Here is a 21,776-nt window from a genome sequence, read left to right on the forward strand (position 1 = left end):
ACACACACACACACACACATGATCTATGATGAAAACTCTTTCTTGTTGTTGAACTTGAGAACAATGAGATCTACAGCGCATTGTCCATACAATGATGGGATTATGAGTTTGGGTCGCACATTCAGACGTTTCGCCTGAGCTCAGCAAAGGCCAGAAGGACGGTGTCCCTCTCGCGCAGCTGACGGGGCTCTTTGCTTGTTCGCCGCGCTCTTTCCCGAAAGGGCCCTGGTGACGGGACCATTCAGGAGCCGGAGCCATAAATGAGCCGAGTTTGACGCCACATAAGCACTGAGTTTTGTAAAAGACAGACAGACTTTGGAGCGCAGCCAAAATGCCAGGAACAAAAGGTATTATTTGTAAAGTAACATTTTATGATTTGGTTAGCCTATATATTTTTTTTTATTATAGCCTATTTTTATATATATATATATATATATATATATATTTATTTTTTTCGCTCTCATATATAAATGCTTTTCTCAAGGTAGTGTATAATGTAGTGAATTTATGCCTATGCTATACTGTGTTTTTAAAATAATTTTTATATGGGACTATCCATCTAGTTGGGCTCCCCAGTGGTGCAGTGGTCTAAGACACTGTATCTCAGTGCAAGAGGTGTCAATACCTGGTACAAATCTAGGCAGCATCACATCTGGCTGTGATTGGGAGGCCCATAGGGTGGTGCACCTTAAGAATTTGTTCTTAACTAACTTGCCTAGTTAAATAAAGTTAAAATAGTTGAAGTGTTATTTGTGTTATTTTTAAAGACTAATAAATCAACATTCTTTCATCGTTTGTAGGTAACAAATCTGACAAGAAATCAGCTACCAAGGTAAGAACAAGAACTTCTCATTCATTGTAGATTAAATTCAAGTTTGAGTGTCTAAGTTATTTCTCCCCAATGAATCTCCTCAGCAACCTCAGAGTCCGAAGGAGCAACCGAAGAAAGCTGATCAGAAAGGAGATGATAACAAAAAGCAAGGAGGTAAGCATTAGAGTAATCTAGGATTGAGGGTAGGAGGATGATGGGCTTAAACAGCCTCATGTATATGAGTTGTCATTTTCTAAGTTTAAGTCAACTCAACCAGTCCTTGCTCTCCAAATGATTGAGAGCTGGACCAAGTAAATTATAGTTGGCTAATTCTTCCCACCCAATGCTACAGTATGTGAGAAGCAGGGTCTCTTGTCTACTTTGCATGTCTGCATTGAAGGTATCTTTCTGTGTTCCGTCCCCTCTTAGGACAGCCGAAGGGAGAGAAGCAATAATTTCCAGGTTTTTGTAAAGTTGGCTCTGGAGACTCTGCTGGGATCCTGCCATCACAAGCATGGGGGTCCTCGGGGTAGACAAGGCTGAAGAACCTCCCTTGGACCTGCAGACAGGCCATCGCTACACAACTACGCTCACCTCTTCTCACAAGGGCAGAAAGTGACCCACATATCCATCCATCAGTGATCCACTGTGTATGCCCTTTCTTCCCACCCCATTTCCCCTCCCTGAGTCTGCTCTGGATTGTAGGAAGCTTGGAAATGGATGGTCACGAGGTCAAACACAGACAATACTCTGAGCTTCCCCAGAAACTGAAACCTTCATCTACCCAATCTTTCCCCCTCTTCCCACCCAAAGTTCCTTATTTTGATCAACTGTTTAACAGTCCAAACCATTCTTGTAAATAAGCACATAAACTATTATTTCCTAAAACAGTCCAGCAGTTTATTGTTGTTACATGTTCACACAAGATATGTTTTTGAATGCCACGTAAGAACATGTCTGCTTGGCAGAAATTGTTTACGCAAGGTAGCTTCCTTTAACAGTGAATAGTACTTCACATAAACTTGAACCAAAGATAAATAGCGATTCAGGTTTGATACAAAATGTATTAAAAAGTATCACATATCTCCCTCAGTAGCTTCACACATATACTGTAGGTAAAAGTTTGACAAAACAAACCCTTGGGATTAATATTTCACTTGGACAGTGGTGAAAGGTGGTGTGCTAAGGCTGTGTACTTGTGCCACAGAACAATGAGACAGATATTTCACCAGATGTATAAAGGTGAAGCATCCGTTTGGCATTTCCACTCACTACCAAATATGGTAGTGAGAGGAAGCCCAGTGGCCGGCAGTGGGAGAAGAAGGAAGGAGATGGCCATTCTGCAAATGAAATATTTGATCTCAATACAGTTCTGCTCCCAAAACTATAAATCAGTTATGAACAAAGTGGACTAAGTTTTGTAGACTTTACCATTTATCAAAGTCAAATAAAAAAAAAATTGCTTTGTTTAGGCGTGCAAAGGTGAATTTAGTTATTGCACATGCACACTTCAGAGTATGCATTCCCTAACCGAAATGTGCAGATGCATGCTAGAACAGGCCAATAGGATTTTGCTAGCTCGTGCTTGGCGCTGCCCACCTCCTTGCTTGTTCTGCCCACTATGACTCATTTGTTCACATTGGAAACAACAGGCTGTGGTCTATCTTGGTTTAGCTATAAAAATATTTTCTTGTGCATTGCATGGCAAATGAGTTGAACCTTGTATTCTAAATAAAAGCCTACTAAATTACAGTACATGTAATCTCTCGTGGACAGATCTACGTAAACATAACAGGTACTGTAGAATCTGTCGGTAAGGAATGGGTTGCGTGGGATAACCAGCACGATTCAGCTTATGTGCAGTATGTTCAGGAGCAGTAGGCATTCCATTAGAAATAATTCATTTCCTTAAAAGCATGTTTTACAAAAAAAAGAGCAGGATATAGAAAATGACCAAAGCCTTTAGTTACTGATACAACTTCAAACGTCATCTTCATTTTGCATCGAAAACAGGATGTATTTTCATAATCCGCTTAACAGCAACATGAAGAACTCTGACCAAGTAAAGACTTTCGTATTCTTTCTTGACTGAACTACAATAATTTGTAAAATATATCACAGTTACATAGTTATTAACAGGACAATGGAAAAACTGGCTAAAATTTGGCACCAATTGACATGATTATTTCCATAAAAAAAAAAAAAAAAAAAACATGAACTACAAACTTCTATTATTTCTACTAAAATCCACAAAGGAAAGTTGCTGCCTTATAATTCAGTTTTGTGCTGTCATACAAACAGAAACTTTCCTCATCTCCAACCTGGGTTTTAGGTTGTAATAGAAAAATAATTAGGTTGTAATAGAAAAATATATAGCATTCTAAAATGGAGGAACAGGAAAACAATACTTAAATGGCATATTTTGGAATCACTTCTGAAAACTAGTGAATGGGTTCTTATCAGTCCATAAAAGATTGAATGAATGACCACTGCCATGTTGACAGGATGGGTATTGATTGACAGGATGGGTATTGATTGAGAATCACAGTGAGATGTCTGATCAGAATCTGCCATCTGTCTTTCCACAAGGGACAAATGCAGCAGCTCAAACAAAATGATGTGATTAAAAACAAAATGATGCAATTAAGGAAGAGTGGGACATTATTTCAAGAGTATCAAAAATAGTTTGTCACCAGCAGGTTACAGTAAGTAGATAGCCCAATCTCTTAGGCGGTGTCCTGAGCACTGCATGTTGGTCTTGAGTAAAATAGTTAATATACTGTACATAGGTGCGGTTCATTTCTTTCACCGTCTCTATCCCCAGCTCGCCCTCTCTCTCACACAGACACACATTTAGAGGATGATGCGGTAGAGCACCCAGCAGCCAAACGTCACCCAGTGGCTGGCCCAGCTCAGCTCCGACCACTTCTGAATGGTGTGGTTGGCCACGTCACTCTGTAAAGGGAGAGAACGTAGACATGGGTTTGAAATGCCTAACTCAACCATAATGCTTCGTTCTAAAAGATCTGACGATGACTCAGTCATGTATGTATTTGGCCATCTTAGAGACTGACACCATTCAGTAAATAGTTACCTCATCATCATCATCCATGTAGTCAACAGTGGAGTTGAACAGAGAGCCCAGGTATGCCAGGTGGAAGACAGCCAGGGTGCTGAAGGCTACGTTAATGACGTACACCCACAGGACCTGTGTGGATGGGAGGAGCAGAAGAGATTGCAAACATTCTTATTGGTGATTTTTTGGCATCGGTTAAAGGTTCACCCATTTTGAATGTTATGTTTTTGTGCATCTTTGAGTGATGTTATCCTGTTTATCTGAGTTATTGGCGTTCAAGCAGGCAGAAATCCGGCTGCACCTTGATAAAGTTGCCTCACTACACTGGAAGTTAATAGGAATACAACTTTTAGATTGCGAAAACGTCTATCATACATGTCATATTTCAATATTGGCCGATGTCAGAACTCAGGAGGATGTCTTCTTTCGAATGAGCCATTGATCATATTTTGGCGATATTCCTACCTCGAGAAATATGTAATTTAATGGAGGGTCTAGCACATTTTTCCTATTTAGTTCAGGGTGTATTACATGGTGCCATTGCCAGAGATATTATAGAAAGGAGATAGGAATCCAATGAATGAAGGAATGTATAACACCCCACCCAGCACTGTCGACCAGTCGCATTCATGTTATCATGCTGCATCACGCAGTCGCTAAGCTAATCGTCACGCAATCCCTTCTCAAAGTCAGTGTATATGTTGAGAAAGGTGCGGATTTTCCTCTAAAGTACGTAATATCACGATTCCAAAGCTATGCGATATTACGGATAGTAAGTTAATTATCTCACATCTCGGGAAATATTTGTAATGTGTTACTTCTTGTTGACGGAATTCGTGCTAATGTTGGGTTTTGAACTAGCACCCAATACTCCTATTTACTCCTTCCAGGAGAGAACTCCTTGTCCCAGAATGCACCGCACGGCCCATTGACGTAGCATGGGCAACGTCTCCTCAAAAGTATATTTGCCGTTGCGAATGTTAGACTCCACTACGTGAGGCACATCGATCTGCAGGTCAAATATGGTGACATTGTAGACTCCTAAATTGATAGCTGTAAAATTGGCTAAACAAACTGCACTAACTAGCTACATTACATGCTAATATTGTCTTTGGTATTATTGTGTGTTGCTACGTTTGCTAGCCAGCCAGCCATGAGAGAGCATTACATTGTGGATTTTGTAGTCGACTTGAGCTACAACAGATTTCCACAATGATTTTCCATGTTTCTACCAACCTTATTATAACGCCAAAATGAAACATTTGTTCACAAAAAATATTGTTCTCACATATTAGTGTTATTTAACACTGTAAATTACAGGACTGAATGGATTTGGGTAGATTTTTCCTTTAACCTGTTGGGGGATAGGGGGCAGTATTTGCACGGCCGGATAAAAACCGTACCCGATTTAATCTGGTTACTACTCCTGCCCAGTAACTAGAATATGCATATAATTAGTAGATTTGGATAGAAAACACTCTAAAGTTTCTAAAACTGTTTGAATGGTGTATGTGAGTATAACAAAACTAATATGGCAGTCCAAACCCTGAGACAAATCCTAACAGGAAGTGGAAATCTGATTTGTGGAATCACTTTCAAGCCTTTGCCATTGAAACACACAGGGACTTAATCATTTAGCACTTCCTAAGGCTTCCACTAGATGTCAACAGTCTTTACAAAGTGGTTTGAGTCTATGGTAGAAACTGACCCAAAGAGATGCTTGGGAAGTTGGTCACAGGGGGAGGGCCATTACTACTATGACGCGGGCGCCCATGGGAACCCTTTTGTTCTGAAACATTTAGTAAGACAATGCAATCGTCCGCCTTGAATATTATTGAAGCTCTGGTTGAAAAAGGCCCTAAAGATTTGTTATACAACGTTTGAACGAACGTAAATATACATTTCTTGCACATTCGTGACGACAAGTCCCGCGCGCTTCAGTACATTATGAGTAGCCTTCGGAACGCGCTAACGAGAAGGAACTATTGGGACATAAATTAACTTTTTCGAACAAAACTACATTTGTTGTGGACCTGGGATTCCTGGAAGTGCCTTCTGATGAAGATAATCAAAGGTAAGGGAATATTTACAATAGTATATTTGATTTTAGATGGTTCCAAGATGGCGCTAACATGTATCGCCTAGCCTATTTTTCTGAGCATACCACGTCGTTTATTGGAAAGTGTGATTTCCCAGTAAAGTTATTTTTAAATCTGGCAATGCGGTTGCATTCACGAGATGTTAATCTATAATTCTTTGAATGACAATATAAAATTTCAACAATGTTTTCAAATAGTAATTTTGTAAATTGTAGCGCTGATTCACCGGAAGCATTTGAGGGAAAATATTTTCTGAACGTCACGCGCCGATGTAAAATGCTGTTTTTATATATAAATATGAACTTTATCGAACAAAAAATGCATGTATTGTGTAATATGATGTCCTAGGAGTGTCATCTGATTGTCAAAGGTTAGTGCTGCATTTAGCTGTGTTTTGGGTATTTGTGATGCATGTTAGTTGCTTTGAAAATGGCAGTGTGATTTTTTTTGGCAGGGTAGTCTCCTAACATAATTTAATGTTTTGCTTTTGCTGTAAAGCCTTTTTGGAAATCGGACAACGTGGTTCGATTCAGGAGAGGTGCATCTATAAAATGGTGCAAAATAGTCATATGTTTGAGAAATTGAAGTTATAGCATTTATGAGGTTTTGTATTTCTCGCGACGCGATTCCGCTGGCTGTTGACTAGGGTGGGACGCAAGCGTCCCACGTTCCCAGACAGGTTAAGTATAAGAGATAACGTGAAACGTTGTATGGACCATTTGTATGGGGACAATATTGACAACTCTTTTAGACTTTACATATGAAAATTCCATTATGCATAAATATCACACAAATAAAATATTTAAATCATACCTTATTGTTCTTGTGAGAGCAGTTTGGCTGGCATTTCTTTGACAGAATACACGCATTAAAAATGGCTGCCAATCTCTTCCGCAAAACTGGAACAAAGGAAAATCCAATAAAATTAGTCTCAGGCAGATCAAATGTAATTCACAAATGATTCATCCTGTCATACCTACTCAGCATTTGCTGTGCTTTGTGCCACAAAGCCAAGTTAATTGAGTGTTCATTAGTAATAAACAAACTCTATATGTCACCTAAAGTTATTCTCCAGATGTTAATAATGTTATTACTGAAAGGTAATGTGGAACTTAAATAAAATTAGCAAAGGGTTATTTTTGAATAGCAGGCCATTTCTTTTATAGACTTACCATGCTCAATATATGTGATGAACCCGAGAGACAGTAGCACTGCACCCAGGTGGAAGCTGAGACCCTAAAGGCCAAAGGAGACAACGGTAAGAAAATCTCTTACACACCTGCACTCACACCTGCTTGTGCATACTCACATGTAGAAGTGCACTGGCTGTGTATGTCACTAGGATGGCTGAAAAGGTTCCAAGGTTGCGAGCACTGGTAAAAACATCTGGGTGATCAGACAGAAACAGTTTTATGAGAATCAAGTTTGTATTCCCGTTCAAATGGAGTAATTGAGTTGGGATTTTCACTGCTTTACATTTAAAAATTGTAGAGAGGCAACTGAAAACTGTTTAAAAAATAAAAAGTTGTATTAATTTTGTGTATTTGGTTCAAAGTAAGGTCTTTATAGGCAGAGTAACAATGCTGTAAATGTGTCCCATTTCACAGAAAGCTTACAGGTGTTGAGCCATCTGGACATGGGCAGATTCCACGAGGTGGCCACCTCCACCATAGACCTGGGAAACTCCACATGCAGGGGCTTAGCAACCGTCATATCCCTGGAGAATAAAACACATGCATTTCAGTTGGGCTGTTTGAAGGGGGAAAGAGAACTAGGAGGGGGCCAAATAAGGCATTTACAGTGCATTCGGGAAAAATCGATACCGTATTTACGTAAGTATTTAGTCATTTTGCTATGAGACTCGAAATTGAGCTCAAGTGCATCTTGTTTCCATTGATCATCCTTGAGATGTTTCTACAACTTAAAATTGATTGGACATGATTTGGAAAGGCACACACACACACACACACACACACCACACACCTGTCTATATAAAAAGGTCCCACAGTTGACAGTGCATGTCAGAGCAAAAACCAAGCCATGAGGTTGATGGAATTGTCCGTAGAGCTCTAAGATAGGATTGTGTCGAGGCACAGATCTGGGGAAGGGTACCAAAACATTTCTGCAGCATTGAAGATCCAAGAACACAGTGGCCTCCATCATTCTTAAATGGAAGAAGTTTGGAACCACCAATACTCTTCCTAGAGCTGGCCACCTGGCCAAACTGAGCAATCGGGAGAGAAGGGCCATGGTCAGGGAGGTGACCAAGAACCCGATGGTCACTGACAGAGCTCCAGAGTTCCTCTGTGGAAAGGGGAGAACCTTCCAAAAGGACAACCATCTCTGCAGCACTCCACCAATCAGGCCTTTACGGTAGAGTGGCCAGATGGAAGCTACTCAGTAAAAAGGCACATGGCAGCCCACTTTGAGTTTGCCAAAAGGCACCTAAAGAACTCTCAGACCATGAGAAACAAGACTCTCTTGTCTGATGAAACCAAGATTGAACTCTTTGGCCTGAATGCCATGCGTCACATCTGGAGGATACCTGGCACCATCGCTACGGTGAAGCATGGTGGTGGCAGCATCATGCTGTAAAGATGTTTTCAGCGGCAGGGACTGGGAGACTAGTCAGGATCGAGGCAAAGATGAACGGAGCAAAGTACAGAGAGATCCTTGATGAAAACTTGCTCCAGAGCGCTCAGGACCTCACACTGGGGCAAGGTTCACCTTCCAACAGGACAACAACCCTAAGCACACAGCCAAGATATTGAAGGAGTGGCTACGGGACAAGTCTCTGAATGTCCTTGAGTGGCTCAGCCATAGTCCGGACTTGAACCCGATCAAACATCTCTGGAGAGACCTGAAAATATATGCGCAGCGACACTCCTCATCCAACCTGACAGAGCTTGAGAGGATCTGCAGAGAAGAATGGGAGAAACTCCCCAAATACAGGTGTGCCAAGCTTGTAGCGTCATACCCAAGACATAAGGCTGTAATTGCGACCAACGGTGCTTCAAAAAAGTACTGAGTAAAGAGTCTGAATACTTACGTAAATGTAATATTGCATTTTTTTTCTTTATTATATAGATTTGCAAAATAAATCTAAAAACCCGTTTTTGCTTAGTCATGTTGGGTTCTGAGAATATGAAATATACTTATTCATGTCACTGAGGGAGAGGGTAATGTATAACATTTACATGATATCAGGTATCCTATTGAAATATTGAGTGCCGGGAAGCGATCACGTGGCAGGCATTGATAAGGGGAGAGAGCCATGGATTAGTGATGGGGGGGGGTCGAGATCAGGTCACGTTAAAGTTTATGGCCCGTATCACTTAGTGTCCTGGCTAGCAGAAAAGATACAATGTTTGTACAGATGTGTAGGAGGAGACTCAGCCTAGGCGGAAGGGTTAAATATAAGTGCTTGTGTGAAAATGTTTTTGTCTAATGCAGCTGTATTAATCCTCTGGGAAGAATAAACTTGGTTAATCTTCCATAGTGTCCGTTGAGTTTTTTACTCTGAGAATTAGAACCTAACAGTCATTATGGGGCATTGTGTGTAGATTAATGAGGGAAAAAAACGATTTGATCATTTTGAGAATAAGACTAACGTAACAAAATGTGGAAAAAGTCAAGGGGTCTGAATATTTTCCGAATGCACTGTAATTTATGGCAAGTCTATGCCAAGCTGAGTCACCATGATGCTTTAATGCACTGACCATTTGAGGTTGTCTTTCTCTTCAGTAAAGCCTGCTCCAGCCAGAGTGGTGGTGGTCTCACTCAGGTAACCCACAAAGTAGTTGCTGAAGTGGAATGAGAGTGCATTCTCATAGGCCAGGAGCCACCTAGAGGTCAATGGAAGAAGGTTAAATTAGAAGACACCTGTCAAAATAAAAGCCTCAAATCACACTTAGGTTATTTTCCTGTGCTGTATATATATTTCCACACTATGAGGTTGGAATAATACTGTGAAATTGTTTTAAATATTTGATAATGCCCTTTTAGTGTAAGAGCTGTTTGAAAGGAATGCCCGAAATTTCAGCCTGTTTTGGTGGGATGTAGTTTTGGCCTGCCTGGTGACGTGGTAAATAGACCAATACAAAAGAGTGTTCCCAACCTTTCTGCCAATAACAGATAGTTTTCAGTATTCCCCTCCCCACCAGATTCCCCAACCAAACACAATTGATGTGAGCAGAGGTGCATACGACCACTTCTTTCCCACTGTCGCACCTTCACACTGCACTTTTCCAAGTTAAGTTGATTTTTCTTGCTTGAGAAATGTCTCTTTGCTAAGTTTCTTTTTTAACATTTAATTGAAAACAATCATAGTAAGGTACTTAATTGTTAAGCAGAAATGATTTAATATTGAGATTAAAACTACTGCATTGGACATAACAATAATACAATTTTCCATTGTAATATAAATGGCATTAAACATACCTTGCCACAGAACCTCTGCGCAGCAAACAATTGAAGGAAAATGTTAATCAGTTATCACCATTTATTTGATTTTATACATTTAACTGATACACACTCACTCTTAAGTCTCATGGCATGAGTGGGCAGGACAGAGACACACGGTTGTAGGAATGATGGAGATACAGACGTGTAGGTGTCAGGAAGGTGGAAGAGCTGGTGAGTTAGAAATGGACATGCAACAAAATAAATTACAGAGACAGATGGAGGATATTGTATTGTCATAAAATCTGATAAATAATTACCTGGTCTTCCGTTTTGTTTTGCTGGGGTAGAGCCAAGGCAAAGTAAGAACATTTATTTAAAGGGAGAAAAAGAAACAAATAAGAATGTGCGCATTACACTACAGAAAAACATTACTCAAACATCTTTCCTACAAAAAACATTTATGTTGCACTTGTTTTTGAACGATCAAACATCAATGTCTGTGGATGCTTTCTATGACCTACAATAAATCATTACAACAGCAATAAGAGGTTAGGTCAGTCACTTACTTGCGTAGCAGCTTGTCCCCGTAGATGGGGATGAAGTAAGGGAAGAGGTATGGAGCAACACAGTTAGAGGTGATCAGACACAGCTGGCTCTTCACCCAGCTGACACACACTTTCCATATCCAGGAGAAACTCTGAGGAAGACAAGGAGAACATCTAAATACCATCCCCTTCCATATCCCTCTGTTCTAGACAGGACTTAACATTGAACTTACCAGTTTGCGGCCCTCTATAGCCTCTCTGTAGCTGTTAAAGCTGATCCAGGGCCCAAATATGATAGTCCCAACAAAGTAGATATAGCCCATGAACTCCACAGGAGAAGGCACATTAGCCACCACACCCCGATCCAGGTCAAAGGCTAGAGAGATGGCCTTCATGGCAACCACCATCTGGGAACCTGCAGATACAGAACTCAGTGAGACTTGAAATATTCATCACATTGTTAATGTTTTCATGTACAACACATAGTTTTAATGAATCTTTCACAGGGTTTTGGGGGATACACAGTGCCAGTCAAGTTTAGACACCTACAGCATTCAAGGGTTTTTCTTTATTTTTACTATTTTCTACATTGTAGAACAATAGTGAAGACATAAAAACTATGAAATAACACATACAGTTGAAGTCGGAAGTTTACATACACTAATTAAAACTCGTTTTTCAACCACTCCACAAATTTCTTGTTAACAAATGCATTTCAAGGCCTACCTTCAAACTCAGTGCCTCTTTGCTTGACATCATGGGAAAATCAAAAGAAATCAGCCAAGACCTCATAAAATTAAAAAAAAAAAAGAATTGTAGACCTCCACAAGTCTGGTTCATCTTGGGGAGCAATTTCCAAATGCCTGAAAGTACCACGTTCATCTGTACAAACAATAGTACGCAAGTATAAACACCATGGGACCACGCAGCCGTCATACCGCTCATGAAGGAGTCGCGTTCTGTCTCCTCGAGATGAATGTATTTTGGTGCGAAAAGTGCAAATCAATCCCAGAACAACAGCAAAGGACCTTGTGAAAATGCTGGAGGAAACAGGTACAAAAGTATCTATATCCACAGTAAAAAGAGTCCTATATCGACATAACCTGAAAGGCCGCTCAGCAAGGAAGAATCCACTGCTCCAAAACCATAAAAAAAGCCAGACCTCGATATGCAACTGCACATGGGGACAAAGATCGTACTTTTTGGAGAAATGTCCTCTGGTCTGATATAAAATAGAACTGTTTGGCCATAATGACCATCATTATGTTTGGAGGAAAAAGGAGATGCTTGCAAGCCGAAGAACACCAACCCTACCGTGAAGCACAGGGGTGGCAGCATCATGTTGTGGGAGTGCTTTCCTGCAGGAGGGACTGGGGCACTTCACAAAATAGATGGCATCAGGAGGAAGGGAAACTATGTGGATATATTGAAGCAACATCTCAAGACATCAGTCAGGAAGTTAAAGCTTGGTCGCAAATGGGTCTTCCAAATGGACAATGACCCCAAGCATACTTCCAAAGTTGTGCCAAAAATGGCTTAAGGACAACAAAGTCAAGGTATTGGAGTGGCCATCTCAAAGCCCTGACCTCAAACCTATAGAAAATTTGTGGGCAGAACTGAAAAAGCATGTGTGAGCAAGGAGGCCTACAAACCTGACTCAGTTACACCAGCTCTGTCAGGAGGAATGGGCAAAAATTAATTCATTGTGGGAAGCTTCCCAAAATGTTTGACCCAAGTTAAACAATTTAAAGGCAATGCTACCAAATACTAATTGAGTGTATATAAACTTCTGACCCACTGGGAATGTGATGAATGAAATAAAAGCTGAAATAAATCAATCATTCTACTATTATTCTGACATTTCACATTCTTAAAATAAAGTGGTGATCCTAACTGACCAAAGACAGGGGATTTTTACTAAGATTAAATGTCAGGAATTGTGGAAAACTGAGTTTAAATGTATATAAACTTCTGACTTCAAATGTATGGAATAATGCAGTAACCAAAAAAGTGTTAACCAATTTCAAATACATTGTATATTTGAGATTCTTCAAATTAACCTTGACAGCTTTCCACACTTTTGGCATTCTCTCAACCAGCTTCACCTGAGGTAGTCATACATTTCAATTAACAGGTGTGCCTTGTTAAAAGTTAATTTGGGGAATTTCTTTCCTTCTTAATGTGTTTGAGCCAATCAGTTGTGTTGTGACAAGGTAGGGGTGGTATACAGAAGACAGCCCTATTTGGTAAAAGACCAAGTCCATATTATGGAAAGAACAGCTCAAAGAAGCAAAGAGAAACAACACTCCATCATTACTTTAAGGTCAGTCAATCCGGAAAATTTCAAGAACTTTGAACGTTTCTTAAGGTGCAGTCGCAAAAACCATCAAGCGCTATGATGAAACTGGCTCTCATGAGGACCGCCACAGTAAAAGAAGACCCAACTTACCTCTGCTGCAGAGCATAAGTTCATTAGAGTTACCAGCCTCAGAAATAGCAGCCTAAATAAATGCTTCACAGAGTTCAAGTAAAAGACATCTCAAAATCAACTGTTCAGAGGAGACTGTGTGAATCAGGCTTTCATGGTCAAATTGCTGCAAAGAAACCACTACTAAAGGACACCAATAAGAAGAGACTTTCTTGGGCCAAGAAACACAAGCAATGGACATTAGACTGGTGGAAATCGGTCCTTTGGTCTGATGAGTCCAAATTTGAGATTTTTGGTTCCAACCGCCGTGTCTTGTGAGACGCAGAGTGGGTGAACGGATGATCTCGGCATGTGTGGTTCCCACCGTGACGCATGGAAGAGAAGGTGTGATGGTGTGTGGGTGCTTTGCTGGTGACACGGTCAGTGGGACTATCATTTGTTTTTCAACAGGACAATGACCCAACACACCTCCAGGCTGTGTAAGGGCTGTATGACCAAGAAGGAGAGTGATGGAGTGCTGCATCAGATGATCTGGCCTCCACAATCAGCCGACCTCAGCCAAATTGAGATGGTTTGGAATGAGTTGGAACGCAGAGGGAAGGAAAAGCAGCCAACAAGTGCTCAGCATATGTGAGAACTCCAAGATTTTTGGAAAAGCATTCCTCATGAAGCTGATTGAGAGAATGCCAAGAGTGTGCAAAGTTGCCATCAAGGCAAAGGGTGGCTACTTTGAAGAATATCAAATATATTTTGATTTGTTCAACACATTTTTGGTTACTTCATAGTTTGTCTTCACTATTATTCTACAATGTAGAAAAAAGTAAAATAAAGAAAATCCCTTGAATGAGTAGGTGTCCAAACGTTTGACTGGTACTATATATATATATACATACAATTGGTCTACTATAGAGAGATATACACACACACACAAAGTATGAACCAACCTCTCATTTTGTGCCAGGTGGTGGTGTCCATCATATGCAGCTCTCTGGTTGGATAAGTCAACAGTAGACCAATTAGAAGCCGTTTACTCCACTAGGAGCTAAAAGGACTAAGTCAAGTTATTTATCATCAATTATCTTTACTTAAAAAGTTGTACGTTGTTGCCTGGTAACAGAGAAGGCCTACCTACCCCATGAGCAGGTAGATGAGGATGGTGATGGAGAGGAAGGTGGCCCGGTTACTGGAGTGTCGACAGAGGAAGAGGATGAGGTAGCACAGTAGACTGAGCAGTACTACCCACACCATGTGGAGCTCAAAGAACAGGTACAGAATGTAGAACCCTCCTGCCACAGTGCTCAGGTGTTTCACATAGGATGGGAGGCCTGACCAGGCCAACAAAACAACAACACAGAAGAGAATAACAGCATGTAGTTGTAGACAGTCCTAAAACATGCATGTAGTTCTTCAGTTCTATATAATCATTTTTCAGAAATGTCAAATCAAAATTACTCTCCTAATACTCATCATGTCTGCGATAATGAAATTCCGAAAGTGTCATTTCAAACAAAGGAACGTGAAATCTCACCCTGAATCCAGAGAAGTCGGCATAGAAGGCAGATTACCAGGAGCTGCCAGACCTGCTCCAGGCCCTGCTGAGTGGTGGGCAGAATGCAGCCCTCCACAAGCTCATGGAAGAACTCCTGTCGGCTGAAGGACCCCATCATGCTATGCACAGAACCTTGGAAGGGGGGGGTGTAAATCACGAAGAAGGATATTCTAATAGGCAACATAACAATTTAAAATGTATAAGTTCCAACAGAAATAACATCTGTGACCATCACTCTTCGTGCATGCTGACAAAGTAAGCAGAGCAGGGTTACTGGCTAAACTATACTAACATTTTAAATGTGAGTTCTTTAGCAGATGCTGTTATCCAGAGCGACTTAGAATTAATACATTCATCTTAAAATAGCTAGGGACACAACCATATCAGTCGTAGTAAGTACATTTTCCTGAGTAAAGTAGTTATCAACAAAGGTAGTTATCAACAAAGTCTGTGATAGTAGGAAAAGACAAGCACATTTTCATTTTTTGGGGGGGGGGGCGTCTGTGCGTCAACAAAATGCATGATATGATATGTAGGCAGCTGTGTGCGTTCATGGACAACTACAGACAGTACCAGGCAAGCTATTCTGCTAAATCAATATATCGTATATTTAATCTATAAGTGACCCAAATAGTCTTCCACAAACTGACAGGTTTATGTTGTTTCCCAAGCTACAACACACAACATTAACTTGCATGCTGGTTTACAAGGCACAACTCACAAATAGCTAGCTAGCAGGCTGGCGCCATACAAATCCGTCATAATCCGCAGTGCAGTTGTCTTCACACTAATGTCAGCTGCGGTTTGCAAAGGTCGTAGCAGTACAGTCTTCCATTATTGTGCTCACTTGATAACGATAGCTATCCGCTATTAATGAAATTCGCTGACCATGCTTTCTCATCAACCATGATCAGATAAGAAAATACCTACAACACAGTGGTCTGGATAGTCAGCCGAGCCCCACACGCTACACCGCCAGAGGGAGAAAGACGCTTTTTCACGAGACTCATCATCATTCCAGATTTGCTTATATTTTTGAGAGGAAAATGATGTGTTTTACCTCCAAACCCTTCAGTCAGTTGTTCCGTCAAATGGGTTTACTTGTCCGTTTCTTCTATCTGTAACCACTTGACACAATGTTATGAGCTTCATGCACCGCCGGTCCAGATGCAGCGTGATGCTGACACCACACTCCAGGTCATAGCATCAGCAGCAGTCGCTTTAGCAATTCATGCAGCCAGTGCTACTATACGAACGGATTAACCAATCAACTGCGTCGCTTTACAGGAATCAGCCAATTATTGGAGTTGGTTGCCCCGATACAGGTAGTTAGCAAATCAACTGCAACTGTTACCAGAGGTGGCTTTGACTGTATGCCCAATCACAAAGGGTACATAACGTACAGGTATTATGCGACCAATAGGACGCACACAGCGAAAAATAAGCTCCGTCTGCAGATATCCTTTTGGTCATGGATTCGCAAATGCTTTCCAGGGAGCATAGCTTTGTCTCAGACAAACCGTACAAACCATATCGATAGAAAATAGATCAATTGATTTGCAAAAAGTTGATCAAATGTACAAATTAATTGTGAGTAAAGTAATAACTCTACTGTGGCTTTGGGAGACCAGGGAATATCAAATTAGTGACAATATCTATGGTCTATGTGTATATACAGTGAATTCGGGAAGTATTCAGACCCCTTGACTTTTTCCACATTTTGTTACGTTAGAGTTATTCTAAAATGTATTCAATTAAATTGTTCCCTAAATCTACGCACAATACCCCATAATGACAAAGTGAAAAAAGGGTTTTTGAATTTTTGCCAATGTATTAAAAATAAAAAAACAGATAGCTTATTTACATAAGTATTCAGACCCTTTGCTAAGAGACTCGAAATTGAGCTCAGGTGCATCCTGTTTCCATTGATCATCCTTGAGATGTTTCTATAACTTCATTGGAGTCCACCTGTGGTAAATTCAATTTATTGGACATGATTTGGAAAGGCCCACACACCTGTCTATATAAGGTCCCACAGTTGACAGTGCATGTCAGAGCAAAAACCAAGCCATGAGGTTGATGGAATTGTCCGTAGAGCTCTAAGATAGGATTGTGTCGAGGCACAGATCTGGGGAAGGGTACCAAAAAATGTCTGCAGCATTGAAGGTCCTCAAGAACACAGTGGCCTCCATCATTCATAAATGGAAGAAGTTTGGAACCACTAAGACTCTTCCTAGAGCTGTCCGTCTGGCCAAACTGAGCAATCGGGGGAGAAGGGCCTTGGTCAGGGATGTGACCAAGAACCCAAAGGTCACTCTGACAGACCTTCCAGGACAACCATCTCTGCAGTACTCCACCAATCAGGCCTTTATGGTAGAGTGGCCAGACAGAAGCCACTCCTCAGTAAAAGGCACGACAGTCCGCTTGGAATTTGCCAAAAGGCACCTAAAAGACTCAGACCGTGAGAAACAAGACTCTCTGGTCTGATGAAACCAAGATTGAACTCTTTGCCCTGAATGCCATGCGTCACGTCTGGAGGAAACCTGGCACCATCCCTACAGTGAAGCATGGTGGTGGCAGCTTCATGCTGTGTGGATGTTTTTCAGCGGCAGGGACTGAGAGACTAGTCAAGATCGAAAGATGAACGGAGCAAAGTACAGAAAGGTCCTTGATGAAAACCTGCTCCAGAGCACTCAGGACCTCAGACTGGGGCGAGGTTCACCTTCCAACAGGACAACAACCCTAAGAACACAGCCAAGACAAGGCAGGAGTGGCTTCGGTACAAGTCTCAATGACCTTGAGTGGCCCAACCAGAGCCCGGACTTGAACCCGAACAAACATCTCTGGAGACCTGAAAATAGCTGTGCAGCTTGAGAGGATCTGTAGAGAAGAATGTGACAAGCTTGTACCATCATACCCAAGTAGACTTGAGGCTGTAATCGTTAACAAAGTACTGAGTAAAGGGTCTGAATACTTATGTAAATGTGATGTCATTTTTTTTTATACATTTGCAAAAATATATATATTTTTTGCTTTGTCATTATGGAGTATGGTGTGTAGACTGAGGGCGAAAAATACAATGTAATTAATTTTAGAATAAGGCTGTAACGTAACAAAATGTGGAAAGTCAAGGGGTTTGAATACTTTGCAAATGTACTGTAACTAAGAGACTTGGGCTTTTTTTTATTTTACTATTGGGTATTTTGACCAATCAGATCAGCTCTTAAAAAGATCTGATGTGAAAAGATCTGATGTGATTGGTCAAAAGACCAATTAGTGAAAAAAATATCAGAATTTGGCTGCCTTTGTAAACACAGCCTAGTTTACATTTACCACATGAATAGTACTTCAAAGTAAAATCGTAATTCAGTTTAACCAATATTTATATGAGAGATAGGAGTCATTAGCTGCTGCCAAGGCAGTAGCTACTCTTCCTGGGGTCCGGCAACATTATGGCCGTTATATACGATTTAAAATATTACATGACATTACAGTTCATAACACTTTTCACCTCAGCCCACGTATCTACAATAAAAAAATCCATGTGTTTGTGTGTGTAGTGTATCTTATCATGTGTATGTGTATGCGTGTGTCTGTGTCTCTTCATTGTCCCCGCTGTTCCATAAGGTGTATTTTTATCTTTTAAAATAAAAAAATACAATTATACTGCTTGCATCAGTTACCTGTTGTAGAATAGTTCCATGTAGCCATGGACTATGTAGTACTGTGTGCTTCCCAAAGTCTGTTCTGGACTTTGGGATTGTGAAGAGACCTCTGGTGACATGTCTTGTGGGGTATGCATGGGTGTCTGAGCTGTGTGCTACTAGTATAAACAGACAGCTTGGTGTCAGTAGTGCAGATGCGATAAAACTAGGGCCTGTAGAACCTGCATTGTTGATAGTGTAGTTAAGGCAGAGTAGCGCTTTATTGTGGACAGACTTCTCCCCATCTTAGCTACTGTTGCATGAATATGTTTTGACCATGATAGTTTACAATCCAGGGTTACTCCAAGCAGTTTAGTCTCCTCATCTTGCTCAATTTCCACATTATTCATTACGAGATTTATTTGAGGTACAGGGTGTAGTGAATGATTTGTCCCAAATACAATGCTTTTAGTTTTTGAAATATTTAGGACTAACTTACTTCTTGCCAGCCGTTCTGAAACTGACTGCAGCTCTTTGTTAAGTGTTGCGGTGATTTCACTCACTGTAGTAGCTGACGTATATAGTGTTGAGTCATACGTAGACACTCAGAGCCAGTGACAGGTCATTAGTAAATATTGAAAAAGGTAAGGGGCCTAGACAGCTGCCATGGGGAATTCCTGATTCTACCTGGATTATGTTGGAGAGGCTTCCATTAAAGAACACCCTCTGTGTTCTGTTAGACAACTAACTCTTTATCCACAATATAGCTGTGGGTTTAAAGCCATAACACAAACGTTTTTCCATCAGCAAACTTTGATCAATAATGTCAAAAGCCACACTGAAGTCTAACAAAACAGCTTTTTAATCGACAATTTCTCTCAGCCAATCATCAGTCATTTGTGTAAGTGCCGTGCATGTTGAATGCCTTTCCCTATAAACGTGCTGAAAGTCTGTTATCAATTTGTTTACTGTAAAATGGCATTGTATCTGGACAAACACAATGTTTTCCAAAAGTTTACTAAGGGTTGTAACAGGCCGATTGGTCAGCTAGTTGAGCCAGTAAAGGGGGCTAACTATGCTTGGGTAGTAGAAAGACTTTTGCTGCCCTCCAGGTCAGAGGGCACACACTTTCCTGTAGGCTTAGATTGAAGATATGGCAAATGGGAATGGCAATATTGTCTGCTATTATCCTCAGTAATTTTCCATCCAAGTTGTCAGACCCAGGTGGCTTGTCATTGTTGATAGACAACAATAATTGTTTCATTTCTTCCACACTTACTTTTTGGAAATCAAAATTACAATGCTTGTGTTTCATAATTTGGTTAGTAATACTTGGATGTGTAGTGTCGGCATTTGTTGCTGGCATGTCATGCCTAAATTTGCTAATCTTGCCAATGAAAGTCATTAACGTAGTTGGCAGTATCAATGTGTTTTGTGATGAATGAGCCATCTGATTTAATGAATGATGGAGCTGAGTTTGCCTGAATTTGCCTTTAAGGTGCTTCAAAGCTTTTTATTATCATTCTTTATCATTTATCTTTGTTTCATAGTATAGTTTCTTCTTTTTATTCAGTATAGTCACATGATTTTTCCATTTGCAGTACGTTTGCCAATCGGTCGTGCAGCCAGACTTATTTGCCATTCCTTTTGCCTCATCCCTCTCAACCATCATTTTTTTTAAATTCTTCATCAATCCACAGGAATTTAACAGTTTTCACAGTCATTTTCTTAAATCGGTGCATGCTTATTAGTAACTAGAAAAAGCAATTTCACAAATGCGTCAAGTGCAGCGTCTGGTTGTTCCTCATGATGTAAATATTATTTACATCATCAACATAGGAATCACTACAAAACGTATTGTATGACCTCTTATCCACTATATTAGGCCCAGCCTTTGGAACTTTGGTTTTCCTAGATATAGCTATTATATTGGGATCACTACAGCCGATGGATTTGGATACAGCTTTAAAGCAGATTTCTGCAGCATTAGTAAAGTTGTGATCAATACATGTTGATGATTTCATTCCTGTGCTGTTTGGTTGACTGACAACCTGAACCAGGTTGCTGGCACTGGTTACAGTTTGAAGCTTTTCATTGAGTGGGCAGCTTGATGAATGCCAGTCAATATTAAGGTCACATAGAAATTATACCTCTGTTGATATCACATACATTATCAAGCATTTCACACATATTATCTAGATACTGACTGTTAGTACTTGGTGGTCTATTACAGCTTCCCAAAATAATGGGCTTTATGTGAGGCAGGTGAACCAGTAGCAATATTACTTCAATAGTATTTCATGAGATCCTCTCTAACCTTTACAGAAATGTGGCTCTGTATATAGGTCGCAACACCGCCCCCATTGGCATTTCTGTATTTTCTGTTGTTACAGTCATGTAATGCTACCACTGTATTACAGGTATTATCTAAGTGAGTTTCAGAGATAGTCAGAATACGAATGTCATCTGTTACTAGCAAGTTGATTTTATGAACCTCGTTTCTTAGGCTGTATATGTTAATGTAGGCTATTTTTCGCACTTTTCTGGGATGCTTGATTGTATTTATTGCTTTACTGGGAAGCTTATCAGAAGTAGACATGACAATGTTATTTATGTTTGAGCTGATAGTGCAGGGTGAGCTGCACACAGTGGACTTCCTACTAGGGCACACCATAAGAACATAATTACTGTATACAATAGCTGTAGGATCGACAGAGGCATTCAGGGGAGTTAAGAGGGACATAAATTAGGTTACTTACATTGTGACTGCTACCGCCCCTGGGATAATGTATATTTGCTGCAGCATTACTACAACTCAGCGACACAATGGTATCGGAGCTGGGCTTGGGTCATTGATAAGTCATGGTCTCAACGCAGCCTTGAAATGCGTGGACAGAGTCCAGGAGCCCAGATGATTTGGATGGACTCCGTCATTCCCGTAGAGCATCTTCTGTTTCCAGGTGTCAAAGTTATCTATAAAAGTTATTCCAACAGAGCTATAGTAAACGTTACTCCGTCCATATCTCTGGACGATATCCAAACAGGGATCTAACTAGAGCTAAGCTCAGGACCCAGAACGAGATCCATAACAGTTGGTGATGGTAATAACCCCCTTCTAGCACTGCTGATGCATATCAAATGTTTTGTTTCACATAAGCACAATTTAGTGTTTACATGTTGTTGCAAGACAAGCATGATATATAGAGCAGAGATGGGTGCC

General features: G+C 40.5%; 1 protein-coding gene and 1 long non-coding RNA gene across 2 annotated transcripts; one reads left to right on the forward strand and one right to left on the reverse strand.

Moving 5' to 3' along the window:
• Nucleotides 1-43: 43 nt before the first annotated feature.
• LOC106572376 (uncharacterized) lies at nucleotides 44-1,701 on the forward strand. Its single transcript, XR_001321110.3, has 4 exons — nucleotides 44-347; nucleotides 801-832; nucleotides 916-985; nucleotides 1,241-1,701. It is a non-coding gene; the product is annotated as an uncharacterized LOC106572376 (long non-coding RNA).
• Nucleotides 1,687-16,119, reverse strand: LOC106572375 (protein-serine O-palmitoleoyltransferase porcupine). Its single transcript, XM_014146456.3, has 15 exons — nucleotides 15,973-16,119; nucleotides 14,892-15,044; nucleotides 14,496-14,688; nucleotides 14,308-14,351; nucleotides 11,169-11,350; nucleotides 10,957-11,087; nucleotides 10,708-10,728; nucleotides 10,427-10,441; nucleotides 9,706-9,831; nucleotides 7,603-7,703; nucleotides 7,296-7,372; nucleotides 7,159-7,222; nucleotides 6,800-6,885; nucleotides 3,906-4,019; nucleotides 1,687-3,766 (listed from the first exon to the last, which is right to left on the reverse strand). Exons 2-15 carry the CDS (start codon nucleotides 15,028-15,030, stop codon nucleotides 3,665-3,667), a joined length of 1,395 nt encoding a protein of 464 aa, XP_014001931.1. The 5' UTR covers nucleotides 15,031-15,044; nucleotides 15,973-16,119; the 3' UTR covers nucleotides 1,687-3,664.
• Nucleotides 16,120-21,776: the final 5,657 nt, after the last annotated feature.

The sequence above is a fragment of the Salmo salar genome, chromosome 15 (assembly GCF_965601325.2).
Source record: "Salmo salar chromosome 15, fSalSal1, whole genome shotgun sequence".
In the NCBI taxonomy this organism is placed as follows: Eukaryota; Metazoa; Chordata; class Actinopteri; order Salmoniformes; family Salmonidae; genus Salmo; species Salmo salar.

Excerpts from the sequence above, each read along its gene's own strand:
- LOC106572375 (XM_014146456.3), bottom strand. The coding sequence starts at position 15,030 with ATGATGGGGTCCTTCAGCCGACAGGAGTTCTTCCATGAGCTTGTGGAG. Across the intron at positions 14,689-14,891 it reads CCGACTTCTCTGGATTCAGG|GCCTCCCATCCTATGTGAAA; the intron begins GTGAGATTTCAC and ends TGGCCTGGTCAG. Across the intron at positions 6,886-7,158 it reads CATCACATATATTGAGCATG|TTTTGCGGAAGAGATTGGCA; the intron begins GTAAGTCTATAA and ends CCTTTGTTCCAG.